The sequence below is a fragment of the Mustela erminea genome, chromosome 19 (assembly GCF_009829155.1).
Source record: "Mustela erminea isolate mMusErm1 chromosome 19, mMusErm1.Pri, whole genome shotgun sequence".
In the NCBI taxonomy this organism is placed as follows: Eukaryota; Metazoa; Chordata; class Mammalia; order Carnivora; family Mustelidae; genus Mustela; species Mustela erminea.
The window spans coordinates 59,219,878-59,245,605 of record NC_045632.1 but is presented as its reverse complement, the minus strand read 5'-3'; the positions used below and the strand labels follow the sequence as shown (position 1 = coordinate 59,245,605).

Below are 25,728 nucleotides of genomic sequence, written 5' to 3'. Positions count from 1 at the left end.
GGGCTGAAGTCTAAGGGAAGAGAAAAGCGGCGCCTTCTCCAGGAAACACGCCTGCCCACTGCGGCGTCGCCACCAATTGGGAGACGAAGAATTTAAGCCCGCAGGGGAGCGCTGAGCTCAGCCAGCGGGCTCCTGGGTCCCGGGTCCCCGGCGGCCGCACCGACTCCCGTCCTCGGCAGCCCCCTCAGCAGCGAGCGAAGGAGAAGACCCCCTCCTCCCGAGGGCCGGGAGCACACGCGACACCCAGCCCGGTCCCGAGCAGAGACCCAGGGAGCACGGAGATCTGGGGCTTCCGTGCTGAGCATGAGCAGCAGGAGCTGGGGCATCGCGACACACGGGCTCCTTGGTAGCGGAGGCGGGGGGGACGGAGGACGGCCAGGCGTGCGAGGAAGCAGCAGGAGCCGGCCGGCTGCGGTCGGAGCAGCCGCGAGCCCCAGCGTCAGCGCATCCCTCTGCCCGGCCTGAGCGGGAAGGCTGGCAACTTCAAGCACCCCAGGAGCTCTGAGGACACGGGGAAAGAGCACACCTGCCGCTCCCGCCACCCACAGCCTGCGCTCTGTGCCAGCACGGACCCCCACACTCTCGGGACCCCCGTCATTACTGTCAGACACAGGCCCCGCTGTTCTCCAACCAGCCCACGACACCAAAACCACCGTGTCCCCTAATGGGAGCTTCCACCTGGCTCCCTGCACTAGCAGCGGGCCCCCGAGGACCCAGAGGGGAGGCCAGACGGCTCGCTGGGCCAGGGCACTTGGTGAGGGGCCGCTCCACAAATGCATCGTCGACCCGAAGCAGCAGCCGCCACATCGGGCACCGTGAGCACACGTTCTCCCACGCTCGGGGGACAGCACGGAGGACAGGCAGGGGGATGGGCCCCACCACCCAGCCAACCAGACGACATGCGCGGTGGGGGGGGGCGCGGCTGGGGCTTCCCTCCCCACTGCCCGCGCACGAGCTGTGCCCAGCAAGGCCCTCAGGCTGCCTCACGGGCAGTGCGCTGCAGGAGGTTGCGACCCAGGACCAACGGGGCCCCAGGGACGTGCCACAGCTGCCCCAGGCCATCGTGCATCCCGAGCAGAGAGGAGCCCGCTGGGGCAAGGACCCACACCCCACCCCTGGAGAAAGGGTCCAGGCCAACGGCTGGAGCTACGCTGTCTGTGGACGTGCTGACCCCCGGGCTGGGCCCTGCAGCTGTCAGAGGGGCAGTGGGGTCTCAGGTCAACGGACCCTCTCGCTCCGCAGTGCCCAGACACAACTCAATTCCTGCCTCCGAGTTTACAGAGAAGACGTGACACGGGTTGTGTCGGAACTGGCTTCCTACTGGCACCCGGGCGGGGACTGGGCTCCTCAGCTCCACATCGTCAGGCATCCCAAGAAACCAGGGCCTCCACGCACAGCATGGAGGAGGGCCATCACCCTCCTCACGGGACAGCGGCAGCAGAAGCCCCGAGCTGCGCCCCCGCCAGCAGGAGCCCCGGGACCCGTCCGCAGACAGGCATCGGCCTCCAGCAGGCGCACCCACCTGGGCCGCAGCGGCGTGCTCAGTCACCGGAGCCAGCTGCACGTACTGGACCTGGATGTCACTGCCCTGGAGGGGCGAGCCGTCCACGCCTGCAGCAGCAGGGTCGGAAGAGGCCACGGCGATCAGCTGGGCGCCCTGCAGCACCTGCGGAGACACAGCAGACACGGTCAGCACAACAGCACAGTCAGCACGGACCGCCGCGCCCGGCCGGCGGCGACCGCCACTCTCACGGCCACACGAACCCAGGGAGGTGGCCCACGGCCCCCATCCACACCGCGGGGCCCACCAGGCGAACGCACACAGCGTGACCGAACTGCTCGGCTTCGCTCCCAGGTGACGGCCCTCGCACAGCCACGTGCCGCGCAGAACGCTGGGTCTGCCAGCCGACTAGAGAAAGACCAACCAGCTCCAGTTTTAAAGAGTAAAGCCGGGGGACGCGGCCGAGGGGAGCCTGAGAAGGCTGGCAAGGAGACAGCGGGTGCCTCCATGGGGAGACCGAAGCACTGAAGACCTTCCAGAAATCACCGTCATCTGAAGCTCGCAGGAGGCCGCCCCCGGAGCGCTTGAGAGCCGGAGACGAAGCCCTCTGAGCGCGGACACACGCGGTCACAGCGAAGCAGCAACAGGCACGAGTCAGGGACCCGCGGCTCCAGGTGCCACAGGTCACAGCTCAGCGTGAGGGGCTGCCAGCGGGAAGGCAGCAAGGGGGAGCCCCCAGGGCACGGGACACACCAAGAGGAGGGGGCAGATGAGGACCCCGGGGACAGGCTCTGGATGACCTCCCGACTCCTGAGCACCCCGACCCCCGGGCTCCCTTCGCACCCAGCCCTCCTGGTGCTCCAACAGCTGGGCACGGAGGGGGGCACCTGCAGCCCCACGGGCCAGACGGGGAGTGGACGTGAGGGCCTCCAAGGCTCCGTATTCATCAGGAGTTGCCACGAACCGTGCGGGTTTATACCTGGGGTTGTGTCTCTCCCCTTTCAAATTCTACAATCATGGGGCCGCCCTCTAGATCCCTGCGAGCAGTGCACAGCAGCAACGCCCACGCTTCCTGACCAGCCCAACTGCCACCCACAGCAATGGTCAGAGCCGAGGACGAGGTGCGGGTCTCAGAGCGGGGGGTGCCCATTCCGGGAAAGGTGGGCTCGGGTACGGATCACCGACCGTCTGCGCAAAAATGCAGTCTGTGGTTCTGAAACAGCTTTGGAGCGTCTGATGAACGAACGTTCTATTTCTTTGACAACCACCCATCAGTAGAGAAAAACAAACGGTATATTCAATTATTAAAACAGAAGCTAGAAAGTTCTTAATTCCTTTCTCTTCTGTGTCTTCAGAAACCACTCACGCGGTCTCGTGTCCTGATAGCGGCTGGCTGTGCTGGGAAGGCGGAGGCCCCGGACAGGCACACGGTCACCCCAGGCCCTGTGGGTGTGTCCCCAGCAGGTACCTTGCAGTTGGGACTAAGGTGAGGCTATCACAACACGGAGTGACCTTGCGCATGGGGCCCAGCGTCCCACGGCACCTTGAGAAGCAGAGACACAACGTGAAGGGAGCCCTCTGGTCATCTGTGGCTTGGAAGAGGGGAGACGGGCCAGGAGCCACAGGTGGGGCAGGTCTGGAGGCTGGGGAAGCCGGGAGGCGACCCTGCCCTGGAGTGCGCCGGAGGAGCGGCCCAGGGACAGCCTGGTGTCAGCCCTATGACGCCCACGCTGGACACGGACCTTCACACTTCAGAGCCTGAGTGTGTGACTGCCCGCCGCCGCGGCCACAGGATCGGCACACAGCACGCCGGCCTTCCTGGGCTGCATCCTTCCAAGGAGCCGGCTTCTCGCTCCCCGAGGGCTGACCCAACCCTGGCTCCTTTTCCATCATCAGCTCCTTGCGTCACTGGGTGCTCGACACAGAGCTTTGGAAGAACTGCCGACACCCCAAGTCTCCTGCATTAGTCCCCGGACCCCCCAGACCTCTCACGGTCACACGATAACCCCCAGCGCTGCTCACAGGAAAGCCCCCGGCCCCCACGTGTCCCATGGGATGACATCCCTGGGCAGGGACCACTCCCCCAGCAGGAGAGCCTGCCGTCAACCTAGCGGAATCAAGCATACGGTGCTCCCACTGGGCACAGGTTCATGGTGCCGGGGGAGACGTGCCCTGCGGGGGCAGCTCGGCCCAAGCAGCGAGGAAAGATCCGGATGGGGAACCGAGGGAAGGGGCCTGGAACAGCCCAGCGGTGCCCGTGGCTGTGCTCACTTAGCTCGCCGTGGCTCGGTCCTGCACTGAGCGTAGAAACCGTGCACCGTCTGTGAACACGGGTACCATGGCATTAGGTAACATGGTCACGGTTCCGTCACCACCGCCTGCCGCAGAAGGCCCCCAACACACTGACGGTCACGCCATCAACTACTGTTAACGAAAGCCACACCATCGCGGAACCTTTTCCCCAGAAGCCTCTGCCTTCGTCTGGTGCTGGCGGTGAGCCACGACCACCCGAGACCCGGGCTTGTTAGGGCTTCCCGAGAGTGAGCTGATCCTGTCGGCACCCCCGGAAGGGGACACGGCCCGCGGGCCGCACCGCGGACGGCGTCGAGAACGAGAACATCAGAGTTCGGAATCTAAACGAGCCGGGTGGGGACAACGAAGCCCAGCACTACTCCGGCCGGCTGCCGGGAACACGGAAACCGGAAAACGCTTTCCCCCAGCTCTCACCCCAAACGCCACACTTCCTCAGTGTGTCCGCACTTTTGCTTTTGGCAACTGACTCGAGAACAAGTCAGAAAGTCAACACGGGCGCGGCGCTGGTAGGAAAGGCCTTCCAGGCCTCGGTCAGCGACCTGCCCTTCCCCACACCCCCGACCCTGCGGAGAAAACCCTCCCACGGTGGCCTCCACAGGAGGAGCTGGGAGTGCGACCAGATCGGGGCACCGGTCCTCCAGTGGGGACAGCGACGGCCCCGCAGGGAGACAAGCTTCTCGATGGGAAGGATGGCTTCCCCTACGGTGGACAGAAAGCTCGTCCCGAGTGGAGTCAAGCCGAGGGCAGCGGCAGCCTCGGGAGCCCAGCCGGCTGACGGGAAAGCTCAGCAGCGGACACACGGGTCTCAGGGCACCTCCCAGGCCCGCCTCACCCCGGGGAAGGCACTGCCACCAACTCTGTCCCGGCCTGGCCTGACCTGCAGGCTTCAGCCCACGGCTGCCCTCAGTCCCGCAAGGGGCACTTCCCGCCCCGCAGGCGAACCCCAAGCATCCACAGCAGAGGCGGCACGCCCGGGCGCCTGCACACAAAGCAGTTGGGACGCTTTTCAGGCCGTCCTCTGAATCCGGGAGGAGCTCTCCGAAGGTGACACTCGCATTCTGCCAGAGGACAGCTGCGGAGGAAAGGAACACAAGGAGGAGGGCCGGCCGGACGGACAGCTCTGCCAGCAGGGGCCTCCTCACGAGGGAGGCGGGATGCTCGTCGGGAGGCAGGCCTTACCCATCACAGCACAGCCCAGGAGGCGGGGACGCGGGTGGGGCCGTGGGCAGGGACACCGCCTCTCCCCCGTCCAGGAAACCGCAAGGACACCAAGCACCCGGCAGAGGAGGACTCTGGATCGCGGGGCCCAGCTGTCTCCGTGCCGGACCCACCCAGTCCGTGCTCACCCCGTGGAAGGGACGACCGGCGAAGGAGGTGTTCTAGGAGGCGAGACAGGATGGCAGCCGCGCTGCGGATCCCGGGTTTCTCCGCGATCGGTGCACACTTGCTAAGAGCCGGTGGTGAGGACCCTGCGCCGCTGTGTTCAGGAGAAACTCCGACGCGAGCTGGTGCGCTGAGGCACCCCCGTGGGGTGAGCAGGAACCCCCACCGTCAAGCCTGTGGGGCAGCTTCCATCTCACCGTCACCCTCGGACAACGGGACAACGGACCACAGCCCCAGGGCAGGGCTTGGGGCGGGAGGCCACGGAGGGCCGCAATCACGGCCGAGAAAGGATGAGTGGCCGGCGCACAGACGCTGTGAGTGACCAGGGCGGACAGGGAGGCACAGACGTGCGGGCTGAGAGGCGAGCGCCCAGCGGCTGTGGCCCCACGGGTCAGGGCGGCACCCGGAGCAACCCGCAGGAAGAACAGGACCCGTCCCCGCTCTGCTGGGAGGGCGGAGGCCGGCACGTCGGCCTGCCCCTGCTCTAGAGGCCGCAGAGGCGTCGGCGAGGAGCTTCCAGCTCCCTCCCCCTCGCCGCAGGTCTGCAGCCTCTTCCCAAGGCTCTGGAACACAGAAGACCTCACAGGGACGTGGCGGGCTCCAGGCCAGCCGCCAGCAGCACGGCCTCCCGAAGCCGCCGGCCTGCGCTGACCTGGACGTGCGCCACCCGCCCCTCTCCAGACTCAGAGGCGGCACGAGAGGCACCTGCCGGGTCCCCATCCCCAGCTCAGAGGGCTTGGCGCACCGGAAGCGGAGCCGCGCCAGCCAGACGAAGAGGAGGGCGGAGGGTGTGCGCTTGAAGCCTACCCAGGGGGATCCTGCACGCGCCTGGTTTTCCCCGACACACCCCCCATTTTGAAACGATCTAATGCCTCTGTGAGATAACGCAAAACTGGTATAACCCCAAATAAGCACGGGCAGTCCAAGGGCTTCTCAGCAGGCTTTGGGTTCAGAACCCAGACTCCAGCCCAGGGTCTCCTCAGCTGAGAACCACACACACGACAGCCGGCCCGGCCCCTCCTGTGGCCGGAGGACCCGCGCTCCACACGGTGTAGTCACGTGCGTGGCCAGAAACAGAGGCGAGACCGCGACCTGGGCACTCGCTTGTGGCCGTGGCCCCGTCTGCAACCCGCTCGCTGAGGGAACGCGCTCAATGAAGTCCTCCTCCTCAAATCTCGGTGTTAATTCAAGAAGTAGCTTCCTCGTGACCATAAAAGGAGGACCTGAGAGAGGGACCCAGGGACGCCTCAAATCCCCCCCGGCCGGAGGCCCCCCAGCCCCAAACCCTGCTCCTACAGCTGCGCAGCAACCGCCGAACATGGACCATGGTTCCTAAGCCGCAAACCCTCTGACGGGAACGCTCCTGGGCTCGCGCGGTGCCACTGTGAGCGCCTTCCTGAGCCCAAGTGCCGTGAGAACCTGGCCCCAAACCAGCAGAGAAGGCATCCGGGCAGACGCAGAAGCCACCGCTCCAGGGCCGCTCGTCAGTGGCGCAGGGACGACGCCCGCGAGCCACCGCCAGATCCCGCCCCCGCAAACACGCCGAGCGGCCCGCAGCGATGAGCGTGGTTCCTGCCGTGGCCTCCGGAGCCTGCTCCAGCGTGGAGCGCAGCGCGGCTCAAACACAATCTGGGGAGAAGCAACGCAAAACCTAAAACATGCGGTCAAGCGGGAACGAAGTCGGGGGGGCTGGTGTTCCTCCCCGTCCCCCAGAAACGCCGGCACTCCGGGGAGCAAAGCTCCACCATGTGTTTGAAACCGTTCCGGCAGGTTGAGGGGGCGTTAATAACCCAGCCAAGGTCAGATCTGAAGACCTCCAGCTTCTCCCGCGGGTTCCAGGCCTCTGGCTTCCAGAAGGGCCGCGTGGGGTGGGCGGGGAACGGGTGAGACAGAACGGGAAGGGCGTGAAAGGTCTGTATGGGTTCCGCGGGAGTGGGTCTCCACTACCTGGGGCCGGCGGCCCGGGGCACCAGCCGGCCAGCCACACACTGGGCGACGGGGAGCCGTTGAAGGACCAGCCACGGGTGGGCACACGGCCTGGGCTCCCCGTCCCGTGATCGTGCTCCCACGGCCCTGCTCACTGCTTCAACATGGGAAACCCACTGCTTCTCGTGCTGTTCGCCGTGTGGGCGGAAGAGCGAGCTTCAGAAAGGGGCAAGGCTGTCTCCCTTGAGGTCACTTCGGTAGAAAGCTCACGAGGGCCCTGCTGTAGGAGTTACAGATGCCAGCCGGGGGTGCGGAGGCTGCACTGAGCGGCTGTGGGCTTCAGGCTCTCCCCTACAGACGGCACCGTGCGCTGGTGAGAATGACACGCAGCCCCCAGGCCTGGAGGGAAAGATCAGGAGAGGTGCCTCTTGCCACAGGGCGCACCCCGAGGTCAACACCTGAGTCTGTGTGTAACCGTGACAGTTCGCCAGGCTGTAAACACACAGGGGCCCGCAGGGCACGCAGCCACATACTCGTGTGAGCTGCTGGCTAACGGCGTCCGCGCCTTCCGCACACGGCAGGGCTGCAGCGTCTTTCTTCTACTCTGGGAAGGTTCAGAAATGCGGTTCTCTGCTGGGCAAGACTAATCACAGGCCGGAGAAGGCCTCATGAGGGACAGCATCTCCACCCGGGGCCAGGACAGCACGTGCCTCTCCAGGCATCCGTTCCAGAGGTGACCATCCCCACGGCCCAGTCTCAAAGCACAGCCCGACCGGCAACAGGAAGCCCTCCCCACCGGCTCTCCTGTCCTACAAACATGGGCCGCCAGCAAGCTCACGAGGCAGAGCCTCGGGGGGACGGTCCTTGTCGCGCTCAGCCACAGTGGGTCCCCCCTAGAGTGCTGCCAGTGGCTACAAGATCAGGACCACATGCAGTGTCGATGTCCCCAGAGCTCGTCGACTGCCACTCCACCAACGCAGGAGCAGGACCATCAGAGCAGGGAGCTGCGGGGCGCGGCAGGACGGGCTGGGATCCCGGGGCCTCAGCCCAAGCGCATAGCTCTGGGCATCTGGCAGAGACGGCATCTTGTTAGTTACCATCAGCTCCACGCTGCCAGGGAGGAAGGGGGCCTCGGGGCTAACTTGTGTGCGGGCACCACAGGCCAGTAAAAGTACAAGCAAACAGCAGCAGCTCTGAGCACAGCTGTGCCAACTGCAGGCCCAGCTGCCTCCCAGCTCGGGGCCAGAGCTGATCCCGTGTGAGTGAGTGGTCGGGGACCAGCAAGGACAACCACACACCAGCCACGGGGCTCCCAACACTGAGGGACACTGTGTAGGCAGAGCCCTTGCCACCCCGGCCTTCGCAGTGAGGAGAACACAGCCTCAGGCCTTCGGTTTCCCTTGGGCCGATCGTCTCCTGGCAGAACTCCCTCTGATGGCCGATCTCTCCTCCCTCGGTGCCAACGAAGCGTCATCCCGGATGGAAAAGAATTCTCTCGAAACAACTCATCCACTGGCTACGCCACGAAGGCCTATTTCTGAGGAGGCCAGGCTGCCCCTCCTACTTGAGCAAACCTCCCGCTCACTGCGCCCCTCACGGAACCCCATCAGGACACCTGCGTGCGACAGGCCCACCAGTGGCCGGTAGCCGGCGGCCTTCATCTGGGCGGACGGCCCAGGGGGTGCACACGTGCCTCGGCTGGCCCCACTCCTGGGGACGGCACACGTGCACGGACAGGCGGGGTGGCTCTCGCGGCCTGCTGGCCATGTTGTTACTCTGCTCAAGGCCTCCGGCGTCAAACCGCGTGCGCAGCACTTGCCGCGTTCTCCGGCGACGAGGCTGAACTCGGAGCTCGGGCCAAGCGGCCGCGCTGGGCACGGGCCTGGCCCTGACTCCACGCACACGGCATCGAGTGCTGCGCGGACCTCGATGACACAACACGACGTGAGAACGGAGGCGGGAGGCAAAGGCCGCAGCTCAGCGGGGATGAGCGAGCAGACTATTCACAATCCGTCCGGGTCACTTCACAAGCCGTTGGCTTGCTTCACTTCGAGGCAACGTGAAACACGACCTGCATTTTTAAACATACGCGACGTAATCGCTACGTCATTTTCCACCCGTCGCGTGGGTTGTGCACACAGCAGCTCTCCGTCCAGGGTGCTCCTGCCGCCCCCGAGCCCGCGTCCCGCAGGGTCAGACACACCCGCTCCAGCCCGAGCCCGGGCAGTCCCGCACTCTGCATCTGCGGGCGAGAGCCGCAGCGTCTTCACCCGGTTTCCTCACAGTCCCCTCGCCACCCGTGAGAGCGGCAACCAGGACCCTTTCCGGCTGCTCAGAACGCGGCGGAAACCACCCCGTTCTGGGACCCGCTGCTGGGTCAGGAACAGACCTCTGCTCTTGCCCTCGCCTCGGCTGTCACGTGTGCGGTTCTGCAACGAACCGGCACGAAGTTCTAAACCTTGACCCTTACAGAGCTTCCCTCCTGGACGTGGTGGGCCCCGTCGGCCGTGCCCGCTGCCGGTGGGAAAACCGCACCAGCAAAGACTCCCAGCGAGGGCGGGGGACCTGCATGCTGTCCTCTGGGTTCCCAAGGTCAGCTGCTGATCTTAAGTCACTCGGCTCGCCACCGAACAGCAGCCGACTTTGCTAACCAGGCGCCCCGCTCAGAGCAGACCTGGGATCTCCAGACGCGGCTTCCTCATGGACACACGATGAACTGAATACTCAGCGGTTCACGCCCGAAGCAGGTGGAAAATGCGAGAGTTACACTGGGCTTAAGACTTGGTTCTTCTGCAGCAGTTCTGTCCTTTGACAGCCCAAGGGCCCCGTGTGACGTCCCTTGGGCTCCCGGCTCTTATCCATCAGAATTCGGCCCACGGTGCGCCTCTTGCCACCACGCTGGCCAGCAGGCGGGTCCTCGATGGCCCTGCCTCCTCCCTGCTCAGCATCCCGAGGGTCGACCGTGTGTGTGTGAGGCCTCCAGGCCCTGAACGCCCCCGGCAGCCCTCCCGGCCCTGAGCCACCTGGCTGCTCTCCCCTCCCACAGTGTAAGCCCAGAGTCCACAGGGAGGGCAGGGAATAGGCTCGAGCTGCGGGCAAGGGGGGGGCCCACCAGAGGGCCCGAGTCTGCGTAAGGCAGGGCTGCGTGTGATCAGAGTAGGGATGAAACGTCCTAACACATGGCCCTCTCTCACTCCCCACCTCTGTGACGAGTAAGAAGTGAAACCTTCACGCAGTGCCAGGGAGTGCCCCCTCCCTGCACAACCGAGAGATTCAGAAATCCCGTTCCTGGGACCGCGGTGGAGACGGTTTCCTCTCCGCAGATGCCACCTGCTGGGACGGCTCCCAGAAGCGACCCCTCGGGTGTCCAGAACCTTCACAGGCTCCTCAGCTGCTCTGCGTCCCAGCCAAGCGACCAGACCCGTGGGCACGGCCGCCAGCCCGTCACGGGGACATCCCCACCCATGACACAGCAGGCCCAGTCACCACACACACAGACGCATCAGGGAGACACGACAGAAGAGCCTGGGGAAATCAGCACACCTCCCTTACACAGAAACACCTGCACCTGGATCTCACCAAAAAGAAATTCTGGAATTCCTCGGAAGTCAGTTTTCCAGCTTACTGAGCTGTGCACTCTAAGGGAGCGCCCTTCTGTCGTGTGCGGGCTGTCACCCTCGAGGACAGCCGTCAGGGAAAGTGCGGCTCCACTGCGGAACTGCTCGGAAACAGGAGAGTTTCAAAACGCCTCGTGCTTGCGCGTCCTACAACTAAGAGCGAACGGAACCATTCTCCGTCACACCAGCAACGAAGGCTGTGCTCCGATACTGCATTCTGCAAGGAACAGAAATAGTAAAATCTGTGGACCTAATGGTACTGAAACAATTTAATTTACCTTTTAAACACACTTGACAATGATTTTAAGGTCTGCCCTTGATTTGAAGACACCCCCCGCTCCCCTCCACCCCCGCCAACCATCTGCAGTCACAGGACCTGGATGTGAGATCCACCCCAGGGGGCTCAGGCTGGGCCATGGGCACGTGACCAGCACAGAGCGTGTCCAGACGGGGAGGACCCAGGGGTACCGCAAGGCTCCTCCAGCCTCAACTACACGGGAGCCCCTCAAAGACAGTGTCATCTCAGCTACGCCAAATTCTAGAGCAGACACGTACGTTATCAGTTCAGGCAACTCCTCTCGAGAACACAGCAGAATATCCTTCCCGCCAAACCACAGCCTGGACAGAGCAGTCCGGCCGTGACCCCGCAGGGAAACATGGCTGGCCTGCGGAAACAGCCCCAACTCACTGTCGGAGGGCTCAGAGACGGGACACTCCAGAACACGTCCCTATGTGTCCCCCCCGACTGGAAGCCAGTCCGTGTGGCTTCGTGTAACAAGCCTCCGCTGGGGACCAAAACAATTCCAGAATAACCGGAGCCTGAGGTGGAACACAGGGGCCCGTGGACCCATCGGGGCCAGGCGCCCCAGGCAGGCTGACGGACCCACGGCACCGCACTAAGCCAGCCCTGGAGAGGCGGCCCGGCCTCCCCCATCCGGCAAGAGGAGATGCAAACTCATTAACACCAAACTCATTCTGCTCTGGCCTTTATGACTTAAATTCTACTTTCCACCATCTCTAGTCAGGGAAGGCTTTTCCATAAGGGACTGATGCCCTGAACTACCTGTAGGTCCTCCAAGTTTCCTGTCCTGTCTGGCACGCAACAGCTGTACTTTCGCGAACAGCACGTTCTTAGAAGCGAAGGGACCCAGTGCATGCTGTGTGCGAGGTCAAGGCTGTCGTCGACTGTGAACCACCATCCAAAGCCGACAGCCACCCTCCCAGAAACACAACCCTCTTCCTGCCACAGAGAAGGGCCCCTACGTGCACACACAACACACCTTCTTCTGCACACACACCCCTTCTTCTCACCCACTCCAAAAGAAGTCGTGCACATAAGACGTTGGATACTTCCTGCCTCTTCTAATCTTTTCCCCAGCTCGTTCAGAGGGCCCCATTTCACGGGAAAAGGTCTGAAAGCTACTGGAATTTCCGTTCAAGTATGAGGAGGAACGCACATGCCAAAGAAGCGCAGAGAGCTTTAAGAGTTTGAAGACCGCCAAGCTGTTGTCAGCGGGATGTCGGCGAAGCTACCCCGGAAACTCACCATGAGCGCAGCCCGGACTCAGCTGTGCCACCGAACTCTGCTCCGCACAAGGGCATCGGGTGTGCCGGGTGCGCCCGCCACGACAGGGACGGGCTGACGCGAACACACACGGCCCCGAGGCGCTGGCGCGAACGGGTACCGTCCGGGACAGAGCCGTGCGGACTCCCCTCGCGCCCATCTCAGAGCATCAGCTCCCACTGTGAAACAGGATCGCATCCCCACGCACGTCGAGGTGAAACAACCCTGAACCATCCCGTGATTCACGCTCGAAGCACAAGCAAAGCCCAGGTCTTTAAAGACGGCCTGCGAGGCTACCAATCTCCCACGTGGAGAGAAGTCACGGACCCCAGCAGGACTCTTTCCGGAGACAGGATGTTGCCCAGCAAGAGAGTCTGGAACAGAGCGCGTGATGGATCCTCCAAAATCTGAATCCGGGTCCCCCGCTGGGCACTGGCCGTGTCGGTAAGCAGCCCCGCGCGCCTGTGCCCACTGCTCATACCACGTGACTGGAAACAGCCCTCACAAGCGCCCCTTCAGTCCCTTGGAGTCTCCGTGAACCCCCGGCCCCTGGCAGAAACGCGGAGGAGCCTCGCGGAGGAAGCACGGCCGTTCCAGGGGCCCCAGAAAGGACAGAGAAGGCGGCAAGCAGAGGGGACAGGCGCGAACACAGCGCAAGACTGTGAACAAGCCCATTTGATCTCCGCGGCGGTGGCAACAGCAGTGGACAGGGTGGTCTAGAACACCGGAGCCCGCGCGTGGCTTCCCGAGGCGCGGACCCCTCCCGGGCTTTCCCTTCCCAACCAAGCCCACGTGCACAGACTCCAACACACACTCGCTCCCGGAACTCAGCAACTCCCCAGCAAAGCCACAGGAGAGGCTACGATCGGGTCCAGCTCCGGGGACGGGGACCTGAGGGCCTGCAGGCCCAATGCCTGCTCCTCACGGGGCTTTGGAGGGCGGCGAGGCGCCGTCGGCTCTCTGGAGGGCATTTTCGTGGGACAGGCACCTTCCTGCATGATGCACAAGATTCAAGCGACCCCGAACCTCTCGTTCCTGGTGGTGTCTTGATCTCTAACGAGTTAGTACTGACTATGAGGACGCAGGTGCCTGTCCTTGGTGCTGAGGAGCCCGTAAGCAGAGGGGGGCCGCGGCCATCGTGCGCCACGGGGACCAGAGGTCAGCCAGCCGCGGCGGCCACTCTCCAAACACAGACTGCTTTTGGACCAGTATTTCCAGTCACATGAATACATGTTTAGGTCTTTGCTTTGTTTTCGTAAACTCCCAAGAAAATGACATGAACGGAACAAAAAGCTGTTTCAGGACCCGTGTAAATGTAGATTGTGAAAACCTGAGCTCGCTACAGGCAGAGCAGAAAGACGGAGGACGTCCCGCGGCTCGGCGGGGGCCCCGCGGAGGACTACAGAGACGCACCCGACGTGCTCCGTCGGCGAGGCCGCTCCGACAAAGCACACCGTGACGCACACGGAGTTCCTCAGTGTGGATCTGGGCCCCACGGGTGGGCTACGAGTGGGCTGCTGCCTGCCTGAGGTCATGACCCTAGTGCTGAAAGCCCACCCCCAGCCCGGCCGCCGCATCCGGGAGAGCCCCCTGAGGCCTGCACGTGTTGCCTGAGTCACGCAGTCGACGTCTCCAGACACACACTCAGGCGCTCTCCAGGGCCCTGTGCCCCGCCCTAGAACGGCCAGGTGCCCCGCAGCCCCGGTCCCTGCACGCCCGCCATGCGTGTGGGCAGAGCCCCTCCCTGGGCACAGCCCGGGCCCTGCCCTGCAGGAGCTCACAGCCAAGCCACGCTGGGAGCAAAGTGGAGGCCGTGAGACCCCGGCACCCTCGACCTCACCCCTCCCAGCGCCCTCCCGGCAGAGACAGCCGGGTCACCACAAGACTTGGCAGGCCCACAGCCTCGGTTCTCAAACGCTGGCTACGTCCCCTCTTGGAAGCCAGCCACCGTGCTGTGAGGCCCAGGGCCACGAGGGGAGTCTGCACAGGGGAGGACCGAAGGGCCTCAGAGCCCCGGGCCACGGGCCAGCCCAGCTACGGCCTGACGGCAGCCTGCTCGGACCCCAGATGACCCCAGTGACGCCGTTCCACCCCGAAGCCCCACCCGCTGCACCCAGGAAAACCAGATCGTGAGGCATAATGACCACGGGTGGTCATCAGCCCTGTTTTGGGGCGGCATGTGGCACAACAAGAGGAAACTAGAGCAAGCGTGATGGTCCAACTCCTTGCACAGACAAGTCTCCCGTGCCCAGGTCCCCCCCACGGCTCGACGAGCGTCCCCGTCCCGGCGCCTACAGCTCTACTCCAAGGTTTCTGGCACATGCAACTTGCTGTCAAATAGTTGAGAACACAACGGATCCACACACACTGTTACCAAACGCGTGCATTTCTGCTTATCGGTACTTTCACACACTGAATCTCGACTCACTGGTGACTGGCTCTAATCCAGGCAGAGCGAGAGCCAGGCCCCCCTGCACTGCCAGCGCCGATTCGTGTCGGCAGCTCTGAGGGATACGGACCCTTCCGGTCCAGAACCCCCCCTCGCGCTTACATGACCGGCTCCACCCGTCCCTCGAATGCCCCAGCAGTGGTCAGGGAGAGGACGGCTCACGAGCCCAGCCGCACGAGACGAGCTGCAGCCGCCGTTTCCCCGCGGGTCTTGCCCAAGTACCACACAAAGCCACAGACAAGGGCCGCGTCCTGGCTGCCCTGACGGGACCGCGGGGCCACGCAGACCCGTTCTCTCCTCCGTGGCGCGCTCGGGCAGAGCGGCGATGCAGCTCTAGTTACTACAGCACCGTTCCCAGGGCTCATGCGATCTAAACCCCCAGAAGACAAGGATCTGTAGAGAAGGAAGAGGAAACAAACAAAACATTTCTGTTTTAGCAACGTAATGAGTTACAGGAGGCGTCGGGTCCTGATGTGCAGGCTCGTGGCTGGAGCTCCGCGTCTCGAGCGTGTGAACTCAGAGCAGTCTTGCTTCCACAGTCGTGCCAAAGCCAGGCTCGTCTCCCCAGGGACCCCCGCGGCCCCGACCGCAGAGCAGGGCACACCGCGTGGGTTCACGCGGTCTCCCCGCGTGTCGCGAGGACGCGGACTCCGACACCTCACACGTCCACGGCACCGCTTGCTCCGTGGAAGCCGATGCGACAGACGACGTGCAGAACAAACGTCCTTCCTCTCTGGACACTTCGTCCCGCCTCAACTCACGCCGAACCACTCGGGGGGAGGCCTGTACTTCCACGTTTAATTCTACGACGGCCTCGCCGGCTCGTTAACTGAGGCTAATTATGCAGCTGTTCTTCCAACTGATTAGATGAATCTGAAAAATTATTGGGAGCTGGCAAGCCTTCAATCACATAAAATTAATCAGAACCAAAGCATGCACTGTCCCTCCCACTGTCTAAACCCTGAGCGACCACATGTTCCCTATAAGGACCCAGCAACATTTTTATCCGAAATTCACCCAACCGAAAACCACTGTAACAAACGCACACTCAACTGTGCCGCTGCACGTGACTTCAGAGAGGCTGGAGCCGCGACTCATCAGGGCTCGCCCGCGCTGCCGCCCGTCAGCTGTCCCCGCCGTCCTAAGGGTCACCCCATGAGTCCAGTGTTTGCTTCTGCTAGCACCTGGGGACACTGTGCCTGGGGTCAAATCCAGACGGCGGCTTTGAAGTCCTGGCTGGATGGTCCTGAGTTGCAGCCAGGTAAAGACCAGATGTGACCGACACCCACCACGTCAGAGCATGACGACGACCAAGCACTCCACCATCGGGACACGGGGCCTGAACAAAGCACGTCTCCTCTGTGGACAGAACACTGACCTGGGGGCACTTCCTCTGAGAAGCGGGGAGTCTGGGAGGGGCAGGAAGGCACTGCCACTGCCCCACTGGCGGTAACGGCCCAGAGAGCTGCACGCACGTGCTCGGCGTCTCACAAGGGCCGGACTCTGACTCACGCCACAGGGTGCTTATCTCCGGGCCCTAACCGGGGTTCTAAGAACAGAGGGGTGGGCACACCAGGCCTCCCCTGAGCGGACTCCACGACGCACAGAGCCAGGCCGACCGGTCCGCAGGCGAGCAGCAGGAGCAGCGCGGGACGGAGTGGCCCCAGCCCTCCTCTGAGAGGAACGCGTCCGATTTCTCCCCTTCTCGCCTGACAAAGCGCTGCTGGCGAACCACAGGCGAGCTCCCCCAGGGAGGCCAGGGGCCTGGTGTCCAAGGCTGCGGACTAATATGTGGCACTCTGTTGGATTGTGTGGGGAAGGCCCCCCTTTTGAGGCTCACATTCAAATCTTCAAAGTGGAAAAGGTTTTAGAGGCCCTCTTGTTGCAAAGACCCCGTCTTCCAGAAGAAGAGGGAGAAGTCCACATCCACAAAGCGCCTTGGGACGCCCGCCTCAAAGCCAGGAGAGCGGGCAGCGCTCGGCCCGCGTCGCAGGCCCTCCGGCAGCCTGCACGCCCGCTCCCAGGAAGGGCACCGCTGTCGAAGGCAGACATCAGAACAGCATCGTCTGCCCCGAACCCCGAGCCCACGCGTCGTCCCTGCGCCCGCGGAGCAGCCAGCCTCACGGGGCGCAGAGCTGTCGGGCCGACACAGCACGGGAGGGAGGGGCTGCTGGACAGTGAGACGCAAACAGCCCCGTGACAGACGAGGGAAGAAAGTCGGGGCTGGCCGGGAAAAGTCACGGTGGAAGGACAGGCACCGCGCTGCGAGACCCAAGGCCCATCTACTGGAACTCGGGAGTCACTCCGCAAGCATCCCCATCGGGCTCACTCTTCTTTAATACATCTTAACGCACACAACGGGCCAAATTCTACTCCTGTATTATTCATCTAAAATGGTTTTGAAAACATTTTGCCGAGGTTAAAAGGTCTCTACAACTTTACGAGCCCATCCCGTGTATTAAGGGGCAAGGCTAGCCCAGCGCAGGGTTCCGCCCCAGCCGGACTGCCCTCCTCGGCCTCGGTGACCAGCATCCGTGCTCGCCACATTCTGCTTTCCAGATGCAGGGACAGAAGCAAGACTCGCGGGAATGACGGAGAGGCTGTCTTGACTGACATGTTCGCTCTACAAGGCAAAACTGGTAAGAACCGGGCCTGGGCATCTTCCCGGCCATGGGCATCCCAGCTCCTGTGTGACGTCACAGGCCCGTGAGTGGCCAGCCCTCGGAAGCACGTGCGCCCCACTCGGGGTTCTCTAGAACACACACAACCCCTCTGGCCTTCCAGCACCGTGTGTTAGCAGCTCCCCAAGATGACCAACACGTGCATGCCTGGCCCTTCCTTTAACAAAACACGTGAAGCCATTTTTTTATAAGCTGAATTTCTAAACCACGTTGCTTTACACTGATTAGGCTCAAAGGACCTTTCTTTTCTTTTTTTTTTAAGATTTGATTTATTTATTTGACAGACAAAGATCACACGTAGGCAGAGAGGCAGGCAGAGAGAGAGGAGGAAGCAGGCTCCCCGCCAAGCAGAGAGCCTGATGCGGGACTCGATCCCACGACCCTGAGATCATGACCGGAGCCAAAGACAGAGGCTTTAACCCCCTGAGCCACCCAGGCGCCCCTCAGAAGACCTTTCTTTAAAAGGCTCATTCATAGTGCTAATTTTAACGAGAAATGGAATATATCCTAATTAACTACTGCTTTAATGGGTGCCTGGGTGGCTCAGGTCATGACCCCAGGGTCCTGGGATCAAGCCCCACATCAGGCTCCCTGCTCCGCGGGAAGCCTGCTTTTCCCTCTCCCCATACTTGTGTTCCCTCTCTTGCTGTGTCTCTGTCAAATAAATACATAAAATCTTTTTTTAAAAAATAAATAATAAATTTTACAAATTACTTAAGGACAACATCACAGAGCTACAGGCTCCTAAGACAAGAAAGAGACATCAGTGGTCACCTGTTCTAGACCTTTTCAAACCGCAAGCCATGAAATAGATTTAATGTGTCACAACCAGTACTCAAAAGAGATTTTTAAAAAGAAGAAGAAGAAGAGAACGGAGTAAAAAGTATTAGAGCAACCAGCGTGCAGTGAGGTTAAGTAGAAACCCTTTTGGGAACCCGTTCCAGCTGCGCGTGTGCACGTGAGCACGAGAGGGTGCTAGAGTCCTAAAGGCACACCTGTCTTCACGCTGTACACCCGGACACAGTCCAGGCCCACAGCACAGACCCATCATTCGACCGGCGGTGTACCAGACCTGCAGGGTGGCCCAGCGGCCACAGTGAGCGAGGACGGGCTCGAGAAGCGAGGAGGACTTGGAGCCGAGGCCCAGTTGGCAGGCAGAGCGACTGCAGCGAGGGAGTCCCTGCCGAGGCTCCCCAGGCCGCCCCCCTCCCTGAGGAGGCCCCCGGCCCGCATAAGGGCCACATGACTCCATGTAAAAGTTCCCATGAGCTCCTCATCTCTCACTGAAAATGCATCTCAAAATCATTTCATCCGCCCCACTGCAATTTGCAACCTCTATGGCTCTTAACATTTGAAAACCTGTTTTCACTTTTTCAGAATCTTCTGAAAATCCACACCGAATTTCAAAATGCTATTATACTGGGGCACCCAGGGTTCCCATCAGTGAGCGTCTGACTCTTGATTTCGGCTCAGGTCATGATCTCGGGGCTGGGAGATGGAGCCCTGTATCGGGCTCAGGGCTGGACGTGGAGCCTGCTTGAGATTCTCTCTCTACTCCCACCCAGCCCGCCACCGGCTAGCACCATGAGCTCTCACGCTAAAACAATTCTATCACACCGACCGCTAACTCGGAAAGCTGAACTCCCTTACACAAGCGATCACTTCCCATGCCTAGCACCTTCAATACACGTCTACACACGCAACTCGTGCTCTGGGCGTCACTATCAGCCAGGGTTAGCTTTAGGCTCCTCCTGAGAACCCCAGATTTCCCTGTCCCTGATCTCATTCACTACACAAAGTCCATGTGCCCAAACAGATTCCACAATTCCCTGAGTCACCACGTGGGCAAAAACACACCCATGTGCTTTACGAGCCTCTGTGCTCTCCGTTCACGCGACACTGAACGTGGATCCTGAAACAGTCGCGGCTGACAGAGAAGACAGCAGCACGAGGCAGCAGAAGAAATCACCGGTACCCACGCTCAGGCTGCCGACAAAAGAAATCAGCACGGCACGAACGGGCCCAGCAACGTGCCTCTGAACGAGATCCATCGGGAGCAGGAGCACAGGTCTGCAGCCCACACATCTCACCCCCAGGAGCTGTCCTCGCCCAGAGCCCAGAGCCCAGGCCCGAGACCAGGATTCATCACTGCATGTGAACTTCGCCACAGTAAGTCCGACTGTCTCGACTCCCCCAAAAACAGATCCGGAGGATGAGGAAGTGACCACTGCGAGAAGACACAGGTGGCCAGAAACAGAGGAAAGAGAACAAGAAACATGTAACTGGGCCACCAGCGGGCGCCGTGACTTTCCCTTGAGAGGAGGCTTCCAACTAAACCCCCAGCTCTCTCCCACTGTGCATGTCGGCTATCGCTCCGTAACGTTCCTTCCCACATCTGGGGAGCACGGGACACTGCTGTGTCTCTAATGCACCAGGCCCATGCTCACGTGCCCCTGAAACAGACCCGCCACGGGTAGGGGCCACGGCCCAGGGAAGAGAAGCACATGGGGGCTCCCGAGACACAAGGCGGAACCGCATCCGTGTAGGGCGCACCGGCAGACGGCAGCTCTCCCTCTCCCGAAAACAGAGTCCGCCCAGAGTGACCATGCACGCGGCTCTTACCCCCGCCCCACCCCGGCACGAAGCGCGGAGCTTTCCCAGACACCAGGCGTGACACAGAAAGTCATCCCCATGAACAGCCCGTGACGCATGGGACCAGAGCCCAAGATAAGTGGGAAGGGCCGCGGTGGCTCCCAGGGTCAGGAAGCAAGTGGGAGAAGAGGCCACAGGCCGTGTGTGGCCGCCGCCCCCGCGCGACTCGGAGCTGCGCTGGAAGGACGTGGAGGGCGGCCACGTCGTCGGGCCGCAGGGAGACTTAACACGAAGCCAGCAGTCGGTGAGTCTGCGCACTCTACGAGACCAGCAGTACGAGAACTTCCTCACGGGCTTCTGCAACTCGGGAGGCTATCGGCCTCCGCATTCAGCCCCTCTGCTCCCTAAAACCAGAACAAGCCTCAGGCGGTGCTCCTCAGGAAACCACACACCCACAATGACACCAGGACCGGCACGGGCCCCACCGCGTGGGAACTAGGGAGCGGCTCTAAGACCGTGGGGCCCCGTGTGACTGACACGGAAAGAGCCGCAGCGCCTGGCACCGTCCTCCTGCGGGTGTGCGAGGCCAGGGGAGGGAGGCTGGGGCGCCGGGGTGAGAAGGGGCGGGGGTGAGGGCAGGGGAAGGCCTCACGGCGCCCCAGCTTCCAGCACGGCCGCACTTCTCACTTGCCCCATCACGGACACCACGTGGGACGGTGTGTTCTGTCATGCAAAACATCATTCTGTTTTGCAAATTTTTGGTTAACGTTAAAAATGAGGCTGTCTCGAGCAGAGTAACTTAACAGGACCCAGAGTCCGCCACGTGATACGACAACAAGGGAACGGAAAGGACGCGCTGCACAGACCGGCCGGGAAAAGCAGCTTCAGAGCAACACGTAGGGTCTGCTGAAGTCGGAACACCAGGCTGCCCTTAGGAAAGCAGAAGGTGACAGCTGGGAAAAATCCTCCGGCCGCCATCGGCGTTGTCCAGCCTGTCCTCGAGCTCCGTCTCAGCGGCCGTCCCAGACAGGACGGACGGTGAGCGCCGGGCAGAGCTGGACGGCAGCACGCGCTCGGACAGGCAACCGTGAGCAGACGATGAGTAAAGCAGCATCGGCACGGCAGAGACGGCAGGCAGGGCGGCGGCCCACGGCCCTTCTCAGGCGGCGGCGAGAGGCACAGGTGCTGGCGGGCCAGCGTCTGGGGAAGGCTGCCGCCCACACAGACAAGCCCAGGCCTGCGGCCACAGCGAGGCCCACAGCACCCGCAAAGCACGCACAGGACACTCGGGTCGTACCATGCTGAGAGCGGGGCTCCTCCAACATGCCCGGAGCCCCTCAGGGGCTCAACGCCGGGCCTGCCATCTCGGCCACAGAGGCTGGGACCTCGGCCTTCCTGACCGACTCCGGATGTGCTGTGTCCGGCCGCACACGGTACTGCCATCGTAGAAAGTCCACGCTGTTTTACCTTTCAAGGCTCCCGAGTGGCCTTCCGCTCAGGGACAGAGACACAAACGGGAAGGATCCGACATCACGTGTGATACTCTGATGAGGACAAACACTCAGTGGTCAAAACCAGAGATGGACGACGGGCAATGACCCGTCCTCTCCTATCCTCGACGGGAGAGCGCTCTCCCGACCCAGAGAACACGGGCGAGCGCCAGCCGAGAGCCGCCCTCCACCTGCCTGGCCCAGCGACCTGCTCTCCAGACAGGCTCGGGGACACGGCGGGGCGGCTGGCGATGGTGGCATTGCCTTGGCCGCTGGGGGCGCGGGGCTCCGACGGAGACCCCGGCGGAGGGGAGCGCGGTGGCCGCGGAGCAGGAGGCGGAGGTATCATCAGGCCCAGGAGCTCGGCGCGAGGTCCTGGCGGCCCTGCGGACACCCACAACCCGCGGGAGATGGACAGCCGCAGCTCCAGGACCCGAAGATCGGCCCCGCGGGGAAGGCGGGCCGCGCGGAGACGCGATCGGAAGCTTCGGGAAGACAGGCCGCGGCGGGAGGGGCCGGCCGCGGCCAGCGCAGGAGCGATCCCAAGTGTCACAGTCTCCCCAGAGGCTAGCGGGGCGCAGCCCGCCGGGGGCGGTCGGCTCGGTCCCGCGCGGTCACAGAGGGACGCGCGTCCCAGCGCGGCGGGGCTCGCGGGTTTCGGCGCCGGAGCCGGAGCCCAGGACGCGCTCAGCTCGGGGTCACCTTAGGCCAGGAGCCGAGGCACCGTCGGGCCACGGCGCTCCCGCAGGACCCCACAGCGCAGACCCGGGGACCCTCCGTCCCCCTGGGTTGGGGGGAGGCCCGGGAGTGCGCGGCCGGACTCCGCGGGCTCTGCAGACGCCAGACACAGAGACGCTGGGTCACAGGCCGGGAGCTCGGAGCGCGGCCGGAGACGCCGGAGACGCGAGGACTGACGGCTCCTTCCCCGAGGAGCCGCCCCGGGCTCTGGGCTCCTCCGCCGCAGACCGGGCGGCCGCCATCTTGGATCGCCGCCGGGGCTCTACGGAAAGCGCGCGGGGCCCGAAAGCTCCGCGAGCGAACCCCGCGATGACTCAGCCCGGCAAGGGCGGCGCGATCCCGCCTCCGACAAAGACGGTTGAGAATCGCCGCAGCGGCCCCCCCCGCGGAAGATCAGCAGGAACGTCCAGCCAAGACCAAGTTCACCCATTACCGAGACCCGCGGAACTTCAAGCCAGGGAAAGCGACCCATAGAATTCCCAGCTTTTTTCCCATGATCCTCTAGTCATGCAAAGTTAAATTTAAAAAAATTTTTTTTCTATTTTTATTTTTCCTCTTTCCTATTTTAACATTTTAAACTATCTTATCAATACATTTTTTAAAATCTTTTTAAATTTTCATCATTAGTCATATTTTATCCCTGCATTACATTTAACCTTAATTTTTATATATAGGGTTTTTTTCCTTTAAAATTTTGGGATACAATTTCTCTATTAGATCAAAATATACCCTAAATGGAGCACATGGCTTTGTTCTAGTCTCCAGCCTGATCACATTCCTTCCTTTTTTTTTTCCCCACCAACTTCTTATCAATTCCTTTTTTAGAATCTTTTTTAATATCATCTTTACAGTTATATACCATCCCTTCATTGTGTTTACCCTTATTTTTGTGTATATATATGTTTTTCTTTCTTTAAAATTTTGGGAGGTGGTTTCTTCTAACAGACCAAAATAGGCAGAAAGCATATTGGAGCAAACTATAATAGGTAATTTACCTAATATGGCAAAGGGAACAAGCATGAAAATCCAGGGGGCAAAGAGAACCCACCTCAAAATCAATCAAAAAAGGTCCACACCCCGTCATCTAATAGTAATACTTACAAGTCTTAGTGACAAAGAGAAAATCCTGGAAGCAGCTCAGGACAAGAGGTCTATAACATACAACAGTAGAAATATTAGATTGGCAGCAGACCTATCAGAGACCTGGTAGGCCTGAAAGGACTGGCATGATATATTCAGAGCACTAAATGAGAAAAATATGCTGCTAAGAATACTATATCCAGATAGGCTATCATTGAAAATAGAGAGATAAAAAGCTTCCAAGACAAACAAAAATTAAAAGAATTTGCAAACACCAAACCAGTCCTACAAGAAATATTGAAAGGGTCCTATAAGCAAAGAGAGAGCCTAAAAGTAACAGACCAGAAAGGAACAGAGACAATATACACTAACAGTCACCTTACAGGCAATATAACGGCACTAAATTCATATTTTTCAAAAGTTGCCCTATGTAAATAGGGCAAAATGCCCCAATCAAAAGACAGAGGGTATCAGAATGGATTAAAAAAAAAAAAAAAAAAAAAAAAAACAAGACCCATCAATACGCTCTCCCCAAGAAACTCATTTTAGACCCAAAGATACCTCCAGAGTTAAAGTGAGGAGGTGGAAAATAATTTACCATGCTAACGGACATCAAAAGAAAGCTGGGGTGGCAATACTTATATGAGATACCCTAGATTTTTTTTTTTAAACATTTTATTTATTTATTTGACAGAGATCACAAGCAGGCAGAGGCAGGCAGAGAGAGAGAGGAGGAAGCAGCCTCCCTGCTGAGCAGAGAGCCCGATGCGGGGCTCGATCTCAGGACCCTGGGATCATGACCTGAGCCGAAGGCAGAGGCTTTAACCCACTGAGCCACCCAGGCGCCCCAGAGATACCCTAGATTTTAAGCCGCGGACTATAATAAGAGATGAGAAAGGACACTATATCATATTTAAAGGGTCTGTCCAACAAGAAGATCTAACATTTTTAAATATCTATCCCCTAACATGGGAGCAGCCAATTATATAAACCAATTAATGACAAAATCAAAGAAACACATCAATAATAATATAATAATAGTAGGGGACTTTAACACACCCCCCTCTTACTGAAAGGGACAGATCATCTAAGCAAAAGACCAACAAGGAAATAAAGGCCTTAAATGACACTGGACCAGATGGACATCACAGATATATTCAGAACATTCCATCCCAAAGCAACAGAATACACCTTCTTCTCTAGTGCACATGGAACATTCTCCAGAACAGATCACATCCTGGGTCTCAAAGCAGGTCTCAACAAGTACTAAAAGATGAGGATCATTCCCTGCATATTTCCAGACCACTATGCTCTGAAACTAGAACTCAATCACAAGAGGAAAGCTGGAAAGAACTCAAATACATAGAGGCTAAAGAACATCCTACTAAAGAATGAATGGGTCAAACAGGAAATTAAAGAAGAACTGAAAAAATTCATGGAAACAAATGAAAATAAAAACACAACTGTTCAAAATCTTTGGGATGCAGCAAAGGAGGTCCTGGGAGGAAAGTCTAGAGCAATACAAGCCTTTCTCAAGAAACAAGAAAGGTCTCAAGTACACAACCTAGCCCTACACCTTAAAGGAGCTGGAGAAAGAACAGCAAAGAAACCCTAAACCCAGAAGGAGAAGAGAAATCATAAAGATCAGAGCAGAAATGAATGAAATAGAAACCCAAAAAACAGGAGAAAAGATAATGAAACTAGGAGCTGGTTCTTTGAAAGAATTAATAAGATTGATAAATCCCTGGCCAGACTTACCAAAATGAAAAGAGAAAGGACTCAAATTAATAAAATCATGAGTGAAACAAGAGAGATCATAAACAATACCAAATAAATACAAACAATTATAAGAACATATTATGAGCAACTATACACCAGCAAATTTGACAATCTGGAAGAAATGGAGGCATTCCTAGAGTATCAACTACCAAAACTGAACCAGGAAGAAATAAAAAACCTGAACAGACCCATAACCGGTAAGGAGATTGAAGCAGTCATCAAAAATCTCCCAACAAACAAAAGCCCAGGGCCAGACAGCTTCCCAGGGGAATTCTACCAAACATTTAAAGAAGAATTAGTACCTATTCTCCTGAAACTGTTCCAAAAAATAGAAATGGAAGGAAAACATCTAAATTCATTTTATGAGGCCAACATTACCTTGATCCCAAAGACCCCATCAAAAAAGAGAATTCCAGACCAATATCCTTAATGAACACAGATGCGAAAATTCTCACCAAAATACTAGCTAATAGGATCCACAGTCCACTAAAAGTATTATTCACCACGACCCAGTAGCGATTTATTCCTGGGCTGCAATGTTGATTCAACATCCACAAATCAATGTGATACAATACATTAAAAAAAGAAAGAATAAGAACCATATGATACTCTCAA

At 59.8% G+C, this 25,728-nt stretch overlaps 1 protein-coding gene across 6 annotated transcripts in view; it reads right to left on the bottom strand.

Moving 5' to 3' along the window:
• The window catches only part of BANP (BTG3 associated nuclear protein), a 118,707-nt gene that overhangs the window by 20,443 nt on the left and 72,536 nt on the right, over positions 1-25,728 (bottom strand). For all 6 annotated transcript variants that reach the window (XM_032324952.1, XM_032324950.1, XM_032324951.1 and 3 more), the window contains one exon: positions 1,523-1,666. In XM_032324952.1, coding sequence (XP_032180843.1) covers positions 1,523-1,666 — 144 coding nt within the window. The remainder of the gene's footprint in view (positions 1-1,522; positions 1,667-25,728) is intronic.